This window comes from Euleptes europaea, chromosome 20 (assembly GCF_029931775.1).
Source record: "Euleptes europaea isolate rEulEur1 chromosome 20, rEulEur1.hap1, whole genome shotgun sequence".
In the NCBI taxonomy this organism is placed as follows: Eukaryota; Metazoa; Chordata; class Lepidosauria; order Squamata; family Sphaerodactylidae; genus Euleptes; species Euleptes europaea.
The window spans coordinates 6080722-6100489 of NC_079331.1; the positions used below are offsets into that span (position 1 = coordinate 6080722).

The 19768-nt window shown below is 51.6% G+C and overlaps 1 protein-coding gene across 1 annotated transcript; it reads right to left on the minus strand.

The window, feature by feature from the left end:
• On the minus strand, nucleotides 1-18701 carry LOXL1 (lysyl oxidase like 1). Its single transcript, XM_056865942.1, has 6 exons — nucleotides 17507-18701; nucleotides 8747-8855; nucleotides 4530-4667; nucleotides 3140-3296; nucleotides 1893-1988; nucleotides 1-120 (listed from the first exon to the last, which is right to left on the minus strand). Exons 1-6 carry the CDS (start codon nucleotides 18699-18701, stop codon nucleotides 1-3), a joined length of 1815 nt encoding a protein of 604 aa, XP_056721920.1.
• Between the last annotated feature and the right edge of the window lie 1067 nt (nucleotides 18702-19768).

Genomic DNA, 19768 nt, shown 5'->3' on the forward strand with positions numbered 1-19768 from the left:
TTACTGGGAGATTTTGCAGTTGGTGGTGGCCACGTAGCGCCCGGTGTAGTGGATGTTGCATCTCACGACGTTGTTCGTGAAGTCGGACTCCATCACGATGTATTTGGGGTTCACCTGAACCTGGGTAAAACAAACGGTCAGAGTCAGCCGCCACACTGAAAGAAGAAGAAGAGCTAGTTTTTATACCCTGCTTTTTCTCTACCTTCAAGGGGTCTCAAAGCGGCTTACAATCGCCTTCCTTTCCCCACAACAGACCCCTTGAGGTAGGTGGGGCTGAGAGAGTTTGGAGAGAACTCTGTGGCTCTGTGGTAGAGCATCTGCTTTGGCATGCAGAAGATCCCAGGTTCGATCCCCGGCATCTCCAGTTAAAGGGACCGGTGGTGTGAAAGACCTCTGCCCGAGACCCTGGAGAACCGCTGCTGGTCTGAGTAGACAATACTGACTTTGATAGATCGAGGGTCTGATTCAGTTATAAGGCAGCTTCATGTGTTCATGTGAATGACCCATGGTCACCCCACAGGCTTCATGTGGAGGAATGGGGAATCGAACCTGGTTCTCCAGATTAGAGTCTGCCGCTCTTGCCCACTATACCACACTGGACGTTCCCGTGATTGTAAGAAAAATCAGCCTTCCATGGGATGGTGAGGGCAACTTGTTGAAATTTGCTTGGGTGGGGTCAGCAGGCCAAGTGTCAGACTAGGCCTGGGAGGCCTGGGTTCGAGTCCCCACTTGGCTATGAAACTCAGCCAGTAACCTTGGGGCGCCTGGTCTCTCTCATCCTACCCTGCCTAGGGTTACCAATCTCCAGAGAGGTCCTGCAGGACTCCTGGCTCTCTTGAGGAGAGCCAGGGTGGTGTAGTGGTTAAGGTGTTGGACGCAGGAGACCTGAGAGACCCAGGTTCGAATCCCCCCTCTGCCATGGAAGCTTGGCTGGGGGACTTTGGGCCAGTCACACCCTCTCAGCCCTAACCTTGCTCACAGGGTTGTTGTGAGTAATAAATGGAGGAGAGGAGAACGATGTAAGGTGCTTTGGGTCCCCATTGGGCAGAATGGTGGGGTATAAAAGAAGTAAATAAATAAATACACTCCCGGAATTACAACTGGTCTCCAGACGACAGAGATCAGTCCACCTGGAGAAAATGGCCGCTTTGGCCATTGGACTCTATGGCATTGAAGTCCCTCCCCTCCCCAAACCCCGCCCTCCTCAGGCTCCGCCCTAAAAACCTCCCGCCGGTTGTGAAGAGTGACCTGGCAACCCTACTGCTGAGGTCCCTCCCAAAATCTTGCCCTCGCCAGGCTCCACCCCCAACTCTCCGGGAATTTCCCATCACAGAGGAGGCAACCACAATCCTACCTCGCAAGGGGAGGCCAAACAACTGAGGGAAGAATAGGGTTGCCAACCTCTAGGTGGTACAATCAGACTTTAATTTTATCCTTCCATCCGACCACAATCTTGCAGTTCATGTCTTATTCCATGAACTGCAAGATTGTGGTCGGATGAAAGGATAAAATTAAAGTCCGAAGAAGTAAATCAAATACCAGCGAAACAAGATAAAACCGGGGTCTTGTTACTATATTGTTGCCTGAATTATGTTGGATGGTACAGCTTTTTGCAAGCAGCAGAAAACAGCTGCTCTGGCAAATGGACCCTATGGCATTGAAGTCCCCCCCCAAACCCCGCCCTCCTCAGGCTCTGCCCCCAAAATCTCCAGGTATTTCCCAACCCGGAGCCGGCAACCCTAGGGAAGAGCCATGTGTACAACCCTGAGGTTCACAGAGTAAGGTGGGGAAGGAAACGTGAAAGATGATGTCTAATTCGGCTCTTAAGCAGGTATCGCTTTTCCTGACTTCCATCATTAAGTTTTCTTTAGCCCCGGGCCTCGAGGACCAACCTTTAGGATATAATTCCCCGGCTGCACGTCTGTGATGTCAATCCACTGGCAGTCGATGTCCGCGTTGTACGTGTCATAGCAACCGGGGCTCAGACCCTGGACAGAAAAGGAACACGCAGCGTGGAGATCGGTCACGGGTGCGTGCAGATATCTGTGGCTTCTCTATTTCAAAGGGTGTCGGGTAGCGGGAATGAGAGGGACCTTGAAGGGCCAACCTGTGGGGGTGGGAATCCCCTGAAACTACCTCTTCTCTCCAGACAATGGAGTTCCCCCAGAGTAAATGGCAAATTTGGAGGGCGAACTCTATGCTCCCTCTCCTCCCCAAACTCCCCCCTCTCCAGGCTCCACCCCAAATCTCCAGGATTTTCCCAAACGAGAGTAGGCAACCCTATCGCTTGATTTTGTTGTTGTTGTTGGCTTGCAACATGCTGTTTGGGGGGTAATCCTAATTTACTCAGGAAATAGACCCCCCTCACGGCAGGAAGCATTGCCTTCTTTTAGAATCATAGAGTTGGAAGGGACCACCAGGGTCACCTAGTCCAACCCCCTGCACAATGCAGGAATTTCACAACTATCTCACTCCCCACACCCCCAGTGACCCCTACTCCATGCCCAGAAGATGGCCAAGATGCCCTCCCTCTCATGATCTGCCTAAGGTCATAGAACCAGCATTGCTGACAGTGGGACATCTAGCCTCTGCTTCAAAACCTCCGGGGAGGAGAGCTCATCACCTCCCGAGGAAGCCCGTTCCACTGAGGAACCGCCCTAACTGTTAGAAAATTCTTCCTAACGTCTAGATGGAAACTCTTCTGATATAATTTTAACCCATTGGTTCTGGTCCGACAGAACCAACAGAAAACAACTCGGCACCCTCCTCGATATGACAGCCCTTCAAGTACTTGAAGATGGTTATCATATCACCTCTCAGTCTTCTCCTCTGCAGGCTATACATACCCAGCTCCTTCAACCTTTCCTCATAGGACGGTCTCCAGACCCCTCACCATCTTGGTTGCCCTCCTCTGGACCCGTTCCAGCTTGTCTACATCCTTCTTAAATTGAGGTGCCCCAAACTGAACACAGTACTCTAGGGAGGTCCAACCAGAGCAGAGTAAAGCGACACCATCCCTTCGCGTGATCTGGGCACTACACTTCTGATGATGCCGCCCAAGATCGCAATGAGTTTGAGTTGAGTCCCTAGACTAGACAGACCGGTTGTCGTCCTCCTGGCTTTCCCTGGCCACCCTTACCTGTGTGTGAGACGTGCAGGCGTAGCGCTTGAGGTTCCCGAAGTCGCAGGTGGTGTCTTCCAGGCAAAAGCTGGCCTTGTGGCCTTCCGCCACCTTCTTGCCTGTGGCCGCGTCGAGCAGGTCATAGTGGCTGAACTCGTCCATGCTGTGGTAATGCCTGTGGGAAGGAGGCCGGGGTGTGAGGAAGTGCCGGAGATGGCGGGGCTGTGCTATCATGCGCCGCAGTGCTGAGAAACCCCTGGTGATCCTGGTGACGAGGTGGGAGGGATGAGAAGGCGGCCAAGGAGTGGAAGTGGTGTGGAGTACCAGTGATCCAGTGGTATAAGGCAGTTTCGGAAGTAGGGTTGCCAGGTCCCTTTTCACCCCCTGCAGGAGGTATTTGGGGCGGAGCCTGAGGAGGGCAGGTTTGAAGATGGGAGGGACTTCAATACCATACAGTCTAATGGCTAAAATGGCCATTTTCTCCAGGGGAACTGATCTCTATTGGCTGGAGATCAGTTGTAACAGCAGGAGATCTCCAGCTAGTACCTGGAGGCTGTAATAGCAGGATATCTCCAGCTAGTACCTGGCAGAGGAGACGGGATATGAGAACCATCTTCAAGTACTTGAAGGGCTGTCATATAGAGGATGGTGCTGAGCTGTTTTCTGTTGCCCCGGAAGGTCGGACCAGAACCAACGGGTTGAAATTAAATCAAAAGAGTTTCCATCCAGACATTAGAAAGAACTTTCTAACATTTAGAGAGGTTCCTCAGTGGGACAGGCTTCCTTGGGAGGTGGTGAGTTCTCCTCCCCTGGAGGTTTTGAAGCAGAGACTAGATGGCCATCTGTCAGCAATGCTGATTCTATGACCTTAGGCAGACGATGAGAGGGAGGGTACCTTGGCCATCTTCTGGGCATGGAGTAGGGGTCAATGGGAGAGGTGGTTGTGAATTTCCTGCATTGTGCAGGGGGTTGGACTAGATGACCTTGGTGGTCCCTTCCAACTGTATGATTCTAGGTTGGCAACCTTATTCATAAGGCATTTATGGAGCTGATTCTCGCCGTGTTGCGAGCATTCCCAAACAGCTCTGGGAAGAGGAGAAACCTTATGTACAGGGGGTGTTCTTAGCCAATGGGCGACAGAGGAAGCTGCCCCGGGCCCTATGCCATGCCCCCCCCCAAACACCCACAACCCCACCCCCAATAGAAGGGCCAAGAGAAGAAAAGCGGCTGGCTTGGGCAGCTGGCTTCTGCCGACACCTCCCACCGCCATCGCTTGGAATGAGGGTTGCCTTTGCAAGCATTCATGGCAGAGGAGGGATTCGAACCTGGGTCTCCCAGGTCCTAGTCCGACACTCTAACCACTACGCCATCCTTGGCCGACGGTTTGCCACGGAGGTCTCCCACTCACTGATGGCAGCTGTGCCACTCCCAGGTATTCCGAGCTCGGTTGGGCAGGAAATCCGCCGTGCCCTGGTTCTTCACTCGCTGGGGGAAGCGTAGCAGCACTCGGACGTCGTAGTCTGTAGCTTCAGGGGTATAAGCGGTGCTGGAAGAACGCGACAAGAGACACGAGAAGAATGGGGAAGGGGGCTTTGTGGAAAGGCTCCAGCCCTGATTGCAAATCTTCCATGTAAACTAAACGAATCTAGTCTATATTTTAATTATCCTAAACAGAAATAAATAAACACCGAACAGCATATAACAGTAACAGAAGGCAGGTGTACAGATAAGCCTCCATAGAAGGTTTCCAAAGATCCAAAAATATGTCCATGCACAATTGAACACATAAAGCTGCCTTATGCTGAATCAGACCCTCGGTCCATCAGAGTCAGTATTGTCTGCTCAGGCCGGCAGCGGCTCTCCAGGGTCTCAGGCAGGGGTCTCTCACATCACCTACTTGCCTAGTCCCTTTTAACTGGAGATGCTGGAGATGGAGCCCGGGACCTTCTGCATGCCAAGCAGATGCTCTACCACTGAGCCACGCCTGCCTCCCCTCTCAATCACGCCATTGGTCCGTATTGTCAGTAATGTCTACTTGGACCAGCAGCAGCTCTCCAGGGTCTCAAGTCAAGCTCTTTCCCATCACCTACAACCTGATCCTTTAACTCGCATGAACGCACATGAAGCTGCCCTACACTGAATGAGACCCTTGGTCCATCAAAGTCAGTATTGTCTACTCGGATTGGCAGTGGCTCTCCAGGGTCTCAGGCGGAGGTCTTTCTCATCACCTACTTGCCTGGTCCCTTTACCTGGAGATGCCGGGGATTGAACCTGGGACCTTTTGCATGTCAAGCAGATGCTCCGCCACTGAGCTACAGCCTTTGTCATCTGTATGCCATACGTTCAAATGCTGATAATGTTGTAAGGTCCTCAAGCTAAGGAAATACTGGAGGTAGGCGTTTATCTGCCTAACATTTTAATATAAGTCTTTTAGCAACAGTAAGAACACGAAGGGCCCACTTCTGTTGACCGTTGGTTACTCTCCAGGAGACAGGCAGGCAGTTTAAAACAGCATCGGCATCCTCAAAGATCAATGAATATTGTAATACAAAATTGATATAATGGCTCCCTCCTAGGGTTGCCAGGTCCCTCTTAGCCATCGGTGGGGAGATTTTTGGGGCAGAGCCTGAGGAGGGCGGGGTTTGGGGAGGGGAGGGACTTCAACGCCATAGAGTCCAATCGCCAAAGCAGCCATTTTCTCCAGGGGAACCGATCTCTTATCGGCTGGAGATCAGTTGTAATAGCGGGAGATCTTCGGCTATAAGAAACGCGTCTTGTAAATTTCCGCGCCAGCAATCCGACTCTGAGTCTTTACTGAAGTCCTCCGCTACTAAGATGTGGTGTGAACGCTCACAGCTTTGGGACTGGAAACCTGTACCCCCGACTGTAGTCACAAACAGCCGAGCAGGTTTCGTTCCAGGCCCTACAAAGCGTCAGCGGCTGATTCCTACAAATCATCCCTCCGTCGATTTTGAGTCTTTGGCGTTTGGTTCTGTCCCCCGCACCCCCTTTCCTGTTGCTTTAGTTCATTGGGCCTTCTAGGGTTTCCGAAACAAAATAATTTGTGGGAAACTGAGCTCCTGTTTTGAAAACACTGGCTGTTTGCCCTGTTGTCTTCTAATGGGGGAACTTGTATTTATTTTGCTTGCCTTGCCCATTGAGGCAGAAAGAGGGTAATTGATGGTAATAATACAGGAAACGGAGCAGCCAGGCTAAGCTTTTTGTAGGGCGGCGGGGTGGGGATTGGCAACCCTAGGAAGGAAATGAACATTCACAGCCGCTGAGGAATGCAAGTGAAATTGCCAGGCCTGAAACAGAAAATTGCAGATTGAATTGGGGTGGGGGGAGGTCCCTGGTTCAGTTAAAGGATCTTGTGCAACTGGGGTTGCCGGGGTTGAGAACAGGGTTGCCAACCTCCAGGTAGTAGCTGGAGATCTCCTGCTATTGTCACTGATCTCCAGCCAATAGAGATCAGTCCACCTGGAGAAAATGGCCATTTCGGCAACTGGACTCTATAGTATTTCAGTCCCTCCCCAAACCCCGCCCTCCTTAGGCTCCACCCCAAAAACCTCCTGCCGGTGGCGAAGGGGGACCTGGCAACCCTAGTTGAGAAATACCTGAAGATTTGGGGGGGTGGAGCCTGAGGAGGGTGGGGTTTGGGGAAGGGAGGGACGTCAATGCCATAGAGTCCAATTGCCAAAGTGGCCCTTTTCTCCAGGGGAACTGAGCTCTATTGGCTGGAGATCAGTTGTAATAGCAGGAGATCTCCAGCTAGTACCTGGAAGTTGAGCAACCCTACTCAGCAGGGAATAATGCCATAGAGTCCCCCCTCCAAAGTGGACATTTCCCCCAAGGGAACTGATTGTAGCCTTCTGGAAATCAACTGTAATGCCGGGAGATCTCCATGTACCGCCTGGATAGGGTTGCCAGCTCCAGGTTGGGAAATACCTGGAGATTTTTGGGGCGGACCCTGAGGAGGGCGGGGTTTGGGGTGAGGAGGGACTTCAATGCCCTAGTGTCCAATTGCCAAAGCAGCAGGTTTCTCCAGGGGAACTGATCTCTATCGGCTGGCGATCAGTTGTCATAGCAGGAGATCTCCAGCTAGTACCTGGAGGCCGGCAACCCTACCCTGACGGTGTTCTGTGCTTCGCTGGGTAATATTTTGCCGGGTCGGCTGGGACGCAACAGTGCATGCTGCTAGATCTTGTTTCTGTCTTGCTCCCTTCCATTCTCTCCAACGGCACTCCAGATAAATGTATGCACTTCACCCATATTTGCATAATTGACTCGGTTTTGCATAATTGCATTTCCGTTGATGGTTCTGAATTCACAATGATTCGGAATGGGTGGTTTCTTTCCTTTTTTTAAGCAAGGGAATGATGACAAGATAGAGACGGGGAGGGGCGGAAATAGGGAGGTCTCCTCTTTCCCGGTTTTTCTCCCTAGCCCCGAAAGCCACGAAGCTTGCCTTTCCATAAAGCCGAAGCCTCGATTCTTTCGAGCCAGCAAAACCTGCGCGTGCAGGATAAATTAGTCAGCGGACTTAACGCTGATCTTATCGGAGGGAGGGCCCGCGTTGGACCGCATCGTCCGTCAAAATACCAGTTCCCTGTATTTTGAAGACCTGCGGTCGGCCTTGTAGCTGGGGGGCAGAACGCCGAGAAGCAAGATATATTAATAACATAACTGCTTTGCTCATCCCGGGGCCGTCAGCCATAAAACTGCCATAATAAACCGCCAGCTAATCAATCTCACATTGCTTAACATCTGTAAAGGAGAATGGGATTTATGGAAAGGGAACCAGGGATTCGTTGTGAGTACGGTCACCAGCCTCCACGTGGGAGATAGAATCATACAGAGTTGGAAGGGACCACCAAGGTCATCTAGTCCAACCCCCTGCACAATTCAGGAAATTCACAACTCCCCCCCCCACACCCAGGGACCCCTACTCCATGCCCGGAAGATGGCCAAGATGCCCTCCCTCTCATCATCTCCCTAAGGTCATAGAATCAGCATTGCTGACAGATGGCCATCTAGCCTCTTCTTAAAAACCTCCAGGGAAGGAGAGCTCACCACCTGCCGAGGAAGCCTGTTCCACTGAGGAACTGCTCTGTTGGAAAGTTCTTCCTAATGTCTAGACGGAAACTTTTTTGGTTTAATTTCAACCCGCTGGTTCTGGTCCGACCTTCTGGGGCAACAGAAAACAACTCGGCACCCTCCTCTATAGGACAGCCCTACAAGTACTGGAAGATGGTTCTCATGTCCCCTCTCAGTCTTCTCCTCTTCAGGCTAGACACACCCAGCATTCACCTGGTATCACAACTGATCTCCAGACGACAGAGATCAGTTCCCTTGGAGAAAACGGCAGCTTAGGAGGGTGGACTCTATGGCATGATACTCTACTGATGTCCCTCCCCCATCTCCAAACCCCGCCCTCCCCAGGCTCCACCCGCAAAATCTCCAGGTATCTCCCAAGCTGGTGACCCGAGCTTGCAAGCATTCTAGTGACATGTGTTTTGCTACGGGGGAAAAAAAATGTGGAATCTGCTTTGGGATCTCATATATTTGTGGAAGGGTGTGTGCGTCTTGTGCATCAGCTAATGCAAAAATGGGAGGCCGGCCTACCTCGCAAGGCATTTCTCCTCGGCAGCGCAGCGGAGGGAGTAGAGGTGAGCTCTCTGGACGTAAGTCGAAGCCTGAACGTAGTTTGGATCCGGCACAAGGTCTGGGAGGCCTGGAGAGAAGGGTGGGGGGAAGCATTAAGGAGAGACAGCAGCTAGGGTTGCCAACCTCCAGGAGTTCTCCTGGAATTATCACTGATCTTCAGGCGATCAGTCCCTTTGGAGGAAACTGTAGCACCCCCCCCCCCAAGGCAATCAGGGACTGCAGATTGGTCCACCTGGTGTGTAGGGTTGCCAAACTCCAGGCGGCACCTGGAGATCTGTTATTACTGTTGATCTCCAGGGGACCGAGAACAGTTCCCCTGGAGAAAATGGTCGTGTTGGAAGGTGGGGATCTGTGGCGTTATACCTGGCTGAAGACCCTCCACGAACCCTGCCCTCCCCAGGCTCCACCCCCCAAATCTCCAGCTATTTCCCAACCCAGAGCTGGCAACTCTAGGGGGTGCTGTTGCTAAGGTTGCCAACCTCCAGGTACTAGCTGGAGATCACCTGCGGTCCCAACTGATCTCGAGCCGATAGACTTTGGTTGACCTGGAGAAAAATGGCCGCTTTGGCCATTGGACTCTATGGCATTGAAGTCCCTCCCCTCCCCAAACCCCACCCTCCTCAGGCTCCACCCCCAAAACCTCCCACCTGTGGCGAAGAGGGGCCTGGCAACCCCAGCTGTTGCCCCCGACACCCGAACTGTTTTGAGATTCTTCCCAGGGATGAGTGTGTGTTTAAAACCGATGCATATAACGTCTCCTTCTGGGGAAATCAGGCTGCTGGATGACATCTGGCATTTCAATGCTTTTAACTGCCCTTTTGGGGTTCCTTTGCTGTTTACAACCACTAATGTTGTTAGACATTCATATTAGAGCAAGATGCACAGCCTTGCCAGTCTGTTGCCTGTTCTCTCTCTCTCTCTCTGCATTGGCAAATCAAACATGTATATTTTCCATGCCTGCCTGGCTGGTCTTCTGGAGTTGATTAAATCAGTGATTTCATTAGCTGAGCTGCGCGTTCAGTGTGCACATGGAACTTTTCTTCCTCCTCTGCGGCACGGGCCGGCCGCTCTCATGTCGCCATTTGCAGGTAGTGTCGTGTAGCGGTTAGAGTGTCAGGCTAGAAGTGGGGAGACCCAGGTTCGAATCCTCACACAGCTGATATTTTCCCAGGAGGAACTGATCTCTGTAGTCTGGAGATCACTTGTCATTCTGGGAGAACTCCGGGCCTCACCTGGAGGTAGGCAGCTAGGGTTGCCTGGCCCCTCTTTGCCACCGGTGGGAGGTTTTTGGGGCGGAGCCTGAGGAGGGAGGGGTTTGGGAGGGGAGGGACTTCAATGCCATAGAGTCCAATTGCCAAAGCAGGCATTTTCTCCAGGGGAACTGATCTCTATCGGCTGGAGACCAGTTGTAATCAGGGTTGCCAGGCCCCTCTTCACCACCAGAGAGATTTCTGGGGCGGAGCCTGAGGAGGGCGGGGTTTGGGAGGGGAGGGACTTCAATGCCATAGAGTCCAATTGCCAAAGCGTCCGTTTTCTCCAGGTGATCTGATCTCTATCAGCTGGAGACCAGTTGTAACAGCAGGAGATCTCCAGCTAATACCTGGAGGTTGGCAACCCTATTTGGGACTGACCCAGCTGCGTATAAGCCTAATGCAGACCCAGGGGGCCACTTGGGTCAGATTAGTTATGAGCACACCGTCTCACGTTGTGCATTAAAAACACACCGGCAGGCCATGGTGGGGGGGGGGGATCTAGTAAAAATACTCCCCCCTTGACTTTCTGCTTTTGCACATTTTGGTGGGATCACCCCTGGCCTCTAGTTTGTGTTTCCAAGGACAAGAAAGAACAATGCCTTCTTGTTTCTCCAGCGCTTCTCCCCAGAGGGAATCACGTCACCAGGCCGGGCTCTCGTTTCCTGACTCCGTGCTTGGTCATTCTTGGTGATGTAATCCACTGGGGATCTTTGCAGAATGGGAAGTCATGTGTGTGTGTGTGAGAGAGAGAGAAAGGGGGGGGTAAACTGTTTCTTGAGCCGAGGAATTGATTCCCTTAAAGAAACGCAACTGAGCTCCCACCCTGGTCTCTCCGAACCGAGCATGGGTGTTTTAAGGGGACAGATAACCCGGACAAAGTGATTCATGCATGCGATAAACAAGGAGCGGGGTTGTCATAGCATTATTAAAATAAAGCAAACAACCCCTGGGATGCATAATGGGTTGTCAAGAGATGAACTGTTTCCTCACCGCGTGGATCATCCCCGGCAGGATTCGGACCTTGATCTGTCACCAGGGGTAGGTTGTGACGAGCCCCAGTCTATGGAGGGGAGAGGCCGCGGCTTTGTGGGAGAGCCTCTGCTTGGCCGGCAGAAGGTCCCAGGTTCGATCCCCGGCATCTCCCTGACTAGGCAAGTAGGTGATGGGAAGGACCTCTGAGACCTGAGACCCTGGAGAGCTGCTGCCGGTCTGAGTAGACAATACTGACCTCGATGGACCAGTGGTTTGATTCAGTATTAGGCAGCTTCATGTGCACATGTGCTCGTATTGCTATAGCTGAATACTATTGGGACACTTATCAAGTTGGGAAACTAGTGTGGTCGAATAGTGGTTAGGCTGGGAGATCCGAATTCAAATCTCGCACCTTCCATGAACCCCTTGCCCTTGTCTTTCAACTTCACAGGGTTGTGGCGAGTTAAAACAAGGAAGGGAGAACCACATATGTTGCCCTGGCTCATTGAAGAAGGGTGGGATAAAAGTATGGATAAATAGGCCCCCTCCCCAAATCTCATGCTAGTTCTGGTACATAGGGTTGCCAACCTCCAGGTGGGCTTGGAGATTTCCCGCTCTTACAGCTGCTCTCCAGACAATAGACATCAGTACCCCTGGAGAAAAATAGCTGCTTTGGAGTGTGGACTCTATGGCGTTGCAGCCTGGTGGGGCCCCTTCCCACCCCCAAAGCCTGTGTGCCCCAAGCTCCAACCCCCAAACTCATAAGAACATGAGAACATAAGAAAGGCCCTGCTGGATCAGACTGAGGCCCATCAAGTCCAGCACTCTGTTCACACAGCGGCCAACCAGGTGCCTCTAAGACCACAAACAAGACAACTGCAGCAGCACCGTCCTGCCTGTGTTCCACAGCACCTAATATATATAACTCCAGGTATTTCCCAACCCAGAGCTGGCAACCCTACATGGTACACATGAACACATGAAGCTGCCTTATACTGAATCAGACCCTTTGGTCCATCAAAGTCAGTATTGTCTACTCAGACCGGCAGCGGCTCTCCAGTGTCTCAGGCTGAGGTCTTTCCCATCACCTACTTGCCTGGTCCCTTTAACTGGAGATGCCGGGGATTGAACCTGGGACCTTCTGCACACCAAGCAGAGGCTCTACCACTGAGCCATGGTCCTTCCCAATCAGCATTGTCTATGATTGATGGCGGCTCTCCAGGGTCTCAGGAAGAGGTCTTTCCCTTCACCTACTTGCCTGGTCCCTTTAACTGGAGATGCTGGGGATTGAACCTGGGACCTTCCGCATGCTGAGCAGAGGCTCTACCACTGAGCCACTGCCCCTCGCTTTCTGTGGGAATACATGTATTTATTTCACCTTGAAGGTAGGAGAGGAACATTTGAAAATTCGGGGATGGGTTGAGCGCCTTGCGTCGATTAGAAAGGGGACCGCAGATTTTTTTTTGCGAGCAGGACTCTGCAAACATTGTTTATAGGCGGAGCGGGCTTTCGGTAATTGAAGCTGCACGGGGAATTTCCAATAAGCCAGCAGCGAATTACTCAGATGGGAGAGCGGCCAAGAGACGGCTTCCTGCCTCCTCTTTTCCCCTCCTCCCGTGAAAGCCGCCAAGGAATTTTTCAGGGCGCGCAAGGTCACGCCGGCCCCTGGTGTCACCTCTCCCCCCCCCCCCACCAAGACTCTGACTGAGCACCTTCCTTAGGCCCAGGGCAGAGGGGAAGGAACCCAGAGATCAGAGGGGTCCATGTTCAGGATGAAAACCGTCTTGTACATGGAAAGGAGGGGTGGGGAATCACCCCAACGCCTACGCGGTGAATCAGCACCCCGGTGGGAATCCAAGATAAATATGCTTGGCTGAGGTGTTGCTAAGTGACCATTGTACATATAGGGAAATACAATGGAAATAAATCTAATCGGAGACATGTGGATGCAGAAGGGACTGGGGAGAGAACTGCTCAAAGCAGCACGCCTCTGCTGGCAGCCGGGGCAGGCAAAGCCCGTCTTTCCTTTTGATACTCCTGCAAGGCTCAGAGCTGGATCTCTTCTAACAAGGAGCTTTCCCGCTGTTGACAGGACCGCAGGACCGCTGAGCTCTTGCAAAGGTGGCTCTAGCAGGCCACCTCTTGCAAAGCACATCTCACCGGTCTGAATCGGCTGTTCCGCCATCAAAACCCCCCCCCGACCTTTTACGTCCTTAATGACGACGATCGGAGCCAAAATAAAGGACAGAATTTCCATGAAGGGTGTGTCGGGAGGGTGGTGGGGATTGCCAGTCGGAGCTGTGAGATAAGCTTTGCAAGAGGTGACCTGCTAGATCCACCTTTGCAAGAGCTCGGTGCTTCAGCGGGCGGGTTATTAGCTTCAAGTCCAGCCTGGCCTGTACAAACAGAGTAGAAGAAGAGCAAAAGGATGTCATTTACTAATTGGTGTTGGATAATGGTCATAATGCTACTGATTTTTAAAGCAGAGACTAGATGGCCATCTGTCAGCAATGCTAATTCTGTGACCTTAGGCAGTTCATGAGAGGCAGTTCATGAGAGGGAGGACATCTTGGCCATCTTCTGGGCATGGAGTAGGGGTCACTGTGTGTTTGTGTGTGGGAGGTAGTTGTGAATTTCCTGCATTGTGCAGGGGGTTGGACTAGATGACCATGGTGGTCCCTTCCAACTCTGTGATTCTATGATCTTAGTATGCTCTTAGGAACTTGGCCTGAGCAGATATAAATATATGTATATCAAACCATTTTTAGCATATCGTTGCTACACGGAGCTCACAGCGGCGTACATGGTTGCCCTAGTTCCACGTTTGATCCCCGCAATGACCCTGCGAGGTAGGCTAAATGGAGAGAGGGTGAATGGCTCAGCCAGTGAGCTTCAAGATAGGGTGGGGGATTTGAAGCTGCGTTTCCCAGATTCTAATCCCGCACTCTCGCACTCTTAAACCACGCTGGCTGCCGAAGGAAAGAAAGATCTGAAGCCCGACCGCATTTCCTTTGGTTTTTGAGCTTATAAACCGTGCTGCCAGTACATTTTCAATTAAAAAACAAAATTCATTGTGGTCGACCAAATGGTGTTTTAGCCAATGAAAAATCTTCCCCAAACCACGTTCTGTGCTGAGCTCCGAGTGGTGCCAAGCACGATCGCGCTGGCAGAAAATTCCCCCTCCTGGATGTAACTCGATGTATGAAGAACACATTGATGCTCAGTGCCAGAAAGTCTTTAACCATTTCCTGAATTTCTTGCCTTGCAAACCCCATAGTATTACCTATTACTATGTATGGGTGTGAAAACTGGACAATGAAGAAAGCTGACAGGAAGAAAGTAGATTCCTTTGAAATGTGGTGTTGGAGGAGAGTGTGACGGATACCCTGGACTGCCAAAAAAACAAATCAGTGGGTTATAGATCAAACCAAGCCTGAACTGATCCTAGAAGCTAAAATGACTAAACTGAGGCTATTGTATTTTGGTCACATTATGAGAAGGCAAGAGTCACTGGAAAAGACAGTCATGCTAGGAAAAGTTGAGGGCAGCAGGAAAAGAGGAAGACCCAGCAAGAGATGGATGGACTCTATAAAGGAAGCCACGGCCCTCAATTTGCAAGACCTGAGCAAGGTTGTCAAAGATAGGACATTTTGGAGGACATTGATTCATAGGGTCGCCATGAGTCAGAAGCGACTTGACGGCACTTAACACACACACACCCCACCAATGTCCTAAAGTAGCTTTTAAAAATATTTATTTTTTATTCACTATATTTATATCCCACCTTTCCCCCCCAACAGGGACCCAAAGTTTTCCCTCTTCTCCATTTCATCTGCTTAACAACCCTGTGAGGTAGGCTAGGCTGAGAGGGACTGGCCCCAGGTGACCCAGCAAGCTTCCATGGCGCACACCTGGGATTCGAGGTTTTTAAAAAGTGGCTAGATGGCCTTAGGCAGTTCGTGAGAGGGAGGGCATCTTGGCCATCTTCTGGGCATGGAGTAGGGGTCACTGGGTGTGTGTGTGGGGGTTAGTTGTTAAATTCCTGCATTGTACAGGGGGCTGGACTAGATGACCCTGGTGGTCCCTTCCAACTCTGTGATTCTATGAGTTTATGAACACATGAAGCTGCCTTATATTGAATCAGACCGCTGGTCCATCAAAGTCAGTATTGTCTACTCAGACTGGCAGCGGCTCTCCAGGGTCTCCGGCCGAGGTGTGGAATTAAAGGATCGGACAAGGTACCTTCTGTGACTTGATTAAAAATAAATAAATCACCTCCTGAAACATTGGCTTCTTTGCTTACTCCGTGGTCCCCAAAGTCTTATGTAAAAGAGCCGGGCATGTCAGATTCTTGACCTGGTACACTCTAAACCAGGGGTGTCAAACGTAAGGCCCGTGGGCCGGATCCAGCCCTTTGAGAGCTCTTATCCGGCCCGCGGGCCACCCCCCCACTCTCGATCTGGGCTGGCGAGGCATGGCCTGGCCCGACCAAGTGACATTTATGATATATCCGGCCCTCGTAACCATTGAGTTTGACACCCCTGCTCTAAGCAATCTACAGAGGGAGGCGCTGGACTGTTTCTATCTACAGGGCTGGAGAGAATTCTCGGTCAATTTCATCCTTGGTCAATTTCTTTGGTCAGTTTCTTTCTCGCTGGTCAGCAATTGTTTGGGGGGGGGGCAATCCGAGCCCTGTGCCCTGACTCAGGTTTTCTGTCTGAATCTGAATTTGTGTCTAACAGCTGGATTCCCTTTTTTCCAGCTTTGAAACGTGAGAACTTTTGCTTCCCCCTTAGTGGGGACAAGCGGAAAATAGGGAGGAGAAAGCAAACAGATGGTCGTTTTTGACTTTAGAAAGCTGACCTGTGTCAGATAAAGCTGACAAGAGAACTCACACTCCCTCCCTTTGGCCTCCTGAGACCCTGGAGATGCCACAAGGAAACGAGGTTAAACTTGTTTTGGATCTCCCCGTGCTTGTCTGGAACTTGGAAGAGACTCAGAGGGGGTCTAATCTCAAGGACAAACTCAGGGCTTGGTATCTTCCTGGACCAATGGCATTTCCCACTGTTCAAACTGGCTGCTTGTCGGCAGAAGCCTTTAGGGAAAAGGGAGAGAGAGAGCCGAATCCATTTTTTTGGTAGGCATTAGCCAATGTGTGCACGCTTTAAAAAGAAAACCGGGGACCAGGACCTAGGAAAAATATGGGGTTTAAATCTCATGTTCGGTGCGCATCACAAGAAAAATGCGCACGGGACAGTGACAGCTCATTCCCTGCTCCTTGGAAAGCGGGCGAGACCAAGGTCAACACATCGATAAAAGAGGGGCTGTGGCTCAGTGGCAGAGCATTTGCTTGGCATGCAGAAGGCCCCAGGTTCAATCCCCAGCATCTCCAGTTGCGAGGACCAAGTGGTAGGTGAGGCGAAAGACCTCTGCCTGAGGACCGGTCTGAGTAGACAATACTGACCTTGATGGACGAAAGATCTGATTCAGTATAAAGTTGCTTCATGTGTGACTGCGTGGATCAGTTGCCTCGCGGGTACTCACACGGGTACTCACGGGCGCCTAACAGCTGCGTATGGAAAATGCTTGCAAGTGGGGGAGGCGGGAGCCCTTTTAGGGCCTCCCCAAAGCCAACCTCTATAGGCTAGCAGTTAACTGCCCTGGCCAATCCAATCTCATGCCTCATTTGACTGCAGAAAGGGCTGGGTTGGGGGTGCAGCAGGATCCTTGGCACCTAGGAGCCATGAATGAATCTCTGAGGATAAAACAAGGGAGGGAGAACAATGTGTTGTGCCTTAAGAATGAGGTGAAAATGCACCAGACAGAGGAATTTGGGACATAAGAGCCACACACATCTTCTCAAATGTGGTCTACACCGGTCGGGGTATAGGATTGCTGAGGGGAGCTCGTGCAATGCGTTATTGTGCGTATATATAAGGGATGTACGAATATAGTCAATTTTTTTACCCATATTTTTTTGGGGGGGGAATTTTCATGGCCAGTGTTTCTGATACGTTTTGCATCATTTTAATGCCATTGATATTCAACTGAGGCCAAAGACAGCTTTAATGAAAATGGGTACGTTTCTTGGGGAAAATTCGGTGCGAGATAATGCCAAGACAATTAAGATGGCCGGGTTTGATCGGTGGAAGGAAAAAGCAAAAATGAAATAAGTGTGTATGGGGTGGTGGTTGAAACGGGGAGCCATGAAATTCAGTGGGGGGGGGGGGGCTGGATGAAATCCTGTAGCGTACTCAGTAAGCTTATATAATCATTGGACGGAGGATAAGGCTTCATCAATCTGATGAAATGGGGTTCAGCTCCTGAACATTTGCGCCACAACAAACCTTTCATCTTTTAGATGCTACAATACTCTTTGAAGGTTTCTTACTCTCCTCTCCCCTCCCCTAGGGACCAAAGAAACAGAACAGTCCCAGAATGCACCGTACCCTCCCCTCCCCAATGGCCCGCCCATAAGCCGCCGGCGACTCACCCCGTCCATTCTGATGGGGTCTGTAGATGCTGCCCACGCTGACCCGCGCTTGGTTCACACCTTGGTTCTCCGGGATCGCTTGGGGAGGCTCAGCGTTCCTGATAGGAAGGTAGGGTTCAGGCCGAGGGACCCCATGGGGGTCTAAGGGCCGGAAAGGTGGCTGAGGTTCCACGTTGCGAGGAGGAACGTAGGGCTCCGCCGGGGCTTCTCCAAAAGGTGGATATTGCCCCACCCATGGCTCGTTCCCATATCTAGTACCGGTACCCGCAGGAGATCCAGAGTCGATATGCAAGTTGTCAGCTGCGGGGACCCCTTGCCCCACCGCCGGTTGGTTCTGGGTGGCGCGATAAGGGTCCTGCTGGACATTTTGGTCATAGCTCGTTCCAGTGTCGTGATAGAGGCTGTGGGAATACCTTCTGTCGAGGCCATCAGAGGCCGGAAGCTGTTGGGGTACCGGCACGTAGGATCGGTCCTGGGCGGGGTAGTACCCTTGAGCCCTATAAGGATTCTGTTGTTCTGCATAATCCTCATATCTCACCCTGGGCTGGAAAGGGTACACGACACCCGCACTGGCTGCGGCTGCAGCCACGGCACTCCCTCCTGCTCCCGTGCTCTGATAGTAGGTGTAGCTCTCGTCATACCCGCGGGGCACCTGGGCATCGTAGCTCTCGTACTGGTTGACAAAAGGGGGCTGAGGGTACGAGGCCTGTGGGTAGAGCTGGCCATAAGTGGCAAAGGAGGAAGAAGAGGAGGAAGCAGCCCCGACCTGTCGCTGCTGGATGGGGGGTGACCGGGGCCGTTGGGAATTGGCGCTACTGTCTCCGGTGGGCCCATCCCGCCAGTTGTCTGGGACTTGTCCGAAGCCGAACGGATGCCGTGTGTGTCCCCGGATGGTCTCGGAACTTGCCCTGATGGGCAAAGTGGGGGCCTGTCGCCTGGTGTTCCCTTGGGGCCTTCTCCCTTGGCTTGTGGCGGTGTCCGCCAACAAGACCCTGGCGCTGCTGTCTGCCCGCACGTGGCTCGCGGGCACGTATTCCGAGCCGGTGTTCAAGAGGCTGTAGACCCTGCCGTTGTTCTCCCACTGGATCATTTGCCTCCAGCGTCCGCTGTCCCCCTGGGAATGCTGCCCGTGGACGAGCAGGAAGAGTCCGCAGCCGGTCAAAGCCCACAGGTCCCAAAAGCCGAGAGATGTCATGGTGGCCAAGATCAAAGCGGTTGGGCTTATTGGATGGATCTGGGGGAAGAAAGTGCAGACCGGTCGCCTGGATTGTCAGCGGCGGCGGTTCTTGCTTCCTCTCTCTCTGGAGCTTTCCCTTCTTTTTTAGGTGAACAAATCTCAACTCTGTCCATTCCTGGCTTGTTTCGAGCTGTTGGGCAGTCCTGCAAGCGTCATGGTGAGCATGTGAAGGCGAACAGACCCGAGGAATGAATCCCTTTAGATCTCAGAAGGGTCTGAAAAGTTTTTTCCCCTTCTTTTTTTTCTTTTCACATTGCTGCTGTACAGGGGACGTTGGTTTATCCAGCTCGCTCTCTCGTTCCCTGTTGGCTGGACGGGGCTTTGCTCCTGAACTGAATGAATAAGCAACAGGGCTCTGAAAAAATGTTGGAAGTTTCAGGACCGTTTGGGAGCTGCTCTGCTGCTCAGGGTCCTAAAAGCCATCCCGTTTTTGCTATGTTTTCCCGGCTTATTGAACCAGGAAAAGAGAACCCAATAGATTCTTTCAGAGTAATGTGTTCCCATTAATGGCTAACAAAACATGCTTAATTCTTTTTCTAAAAAAAACTTCAGCGTTATAGTTTTCAGAAAGTTGTTAAACCTTCTTATTTGACAATAAAGGTCTCTCATGCTTCATTGACCCTTTTCAGTTATGGTTATCAACCTCCAGTCAGGGCCTGGGGATCTTCCAGAATTCATAGAATCATAAAGTTGGAAGGGACCACCAGGGTCATCTAGTCCAACCCCGGTACAATGCAGGAAATTCATAACAACCTCCCCCCCAAACCCCCAGTGACCCCTACTCCATGCCCAGAAGATGGCAAAGGTGCCCTCCCTCTCATCATCTACGTAAGGTCATAGAATCAGAGGGCCACCTAACCTCTTCTTAAAAATCTCCAGGGAAGGAGAGCCTACCACCTCCCGAGGAAGCCCGTTCCACTGAGGAACCGCCCTGACTGTTAGAAAATTCTTCCTGAAGTCTAGACGGAAATTATAACTGATGTCCAGAGTACCAAGATCTGTTTCAGTGGTGAGAATGACTGCTT

Coding starts and splice junctions, on each gene's coding strand:
- LOXL1 (XM_056865942.1), bottom strand. CDS start 18,701: ATGACATCTCTCGGCTTTTGGGACCTGTGGGCTTTGACCGGCTGCGGA. Junction 4,668..8,746: donor GAGGAGAAATGCCTTGCGAG/GTAGGCCGGCCT, acceptor GCGTTCTTCCAG/CACCGCTTATACCCCTGAAG. Junction 1,989..3,139: donor CCTGCACGTCTCACACACAG/GTAAGGGTGGCC, acceptor TTTTCTGTCCAG/GGTCTGAGCCCCGGTTGCTA.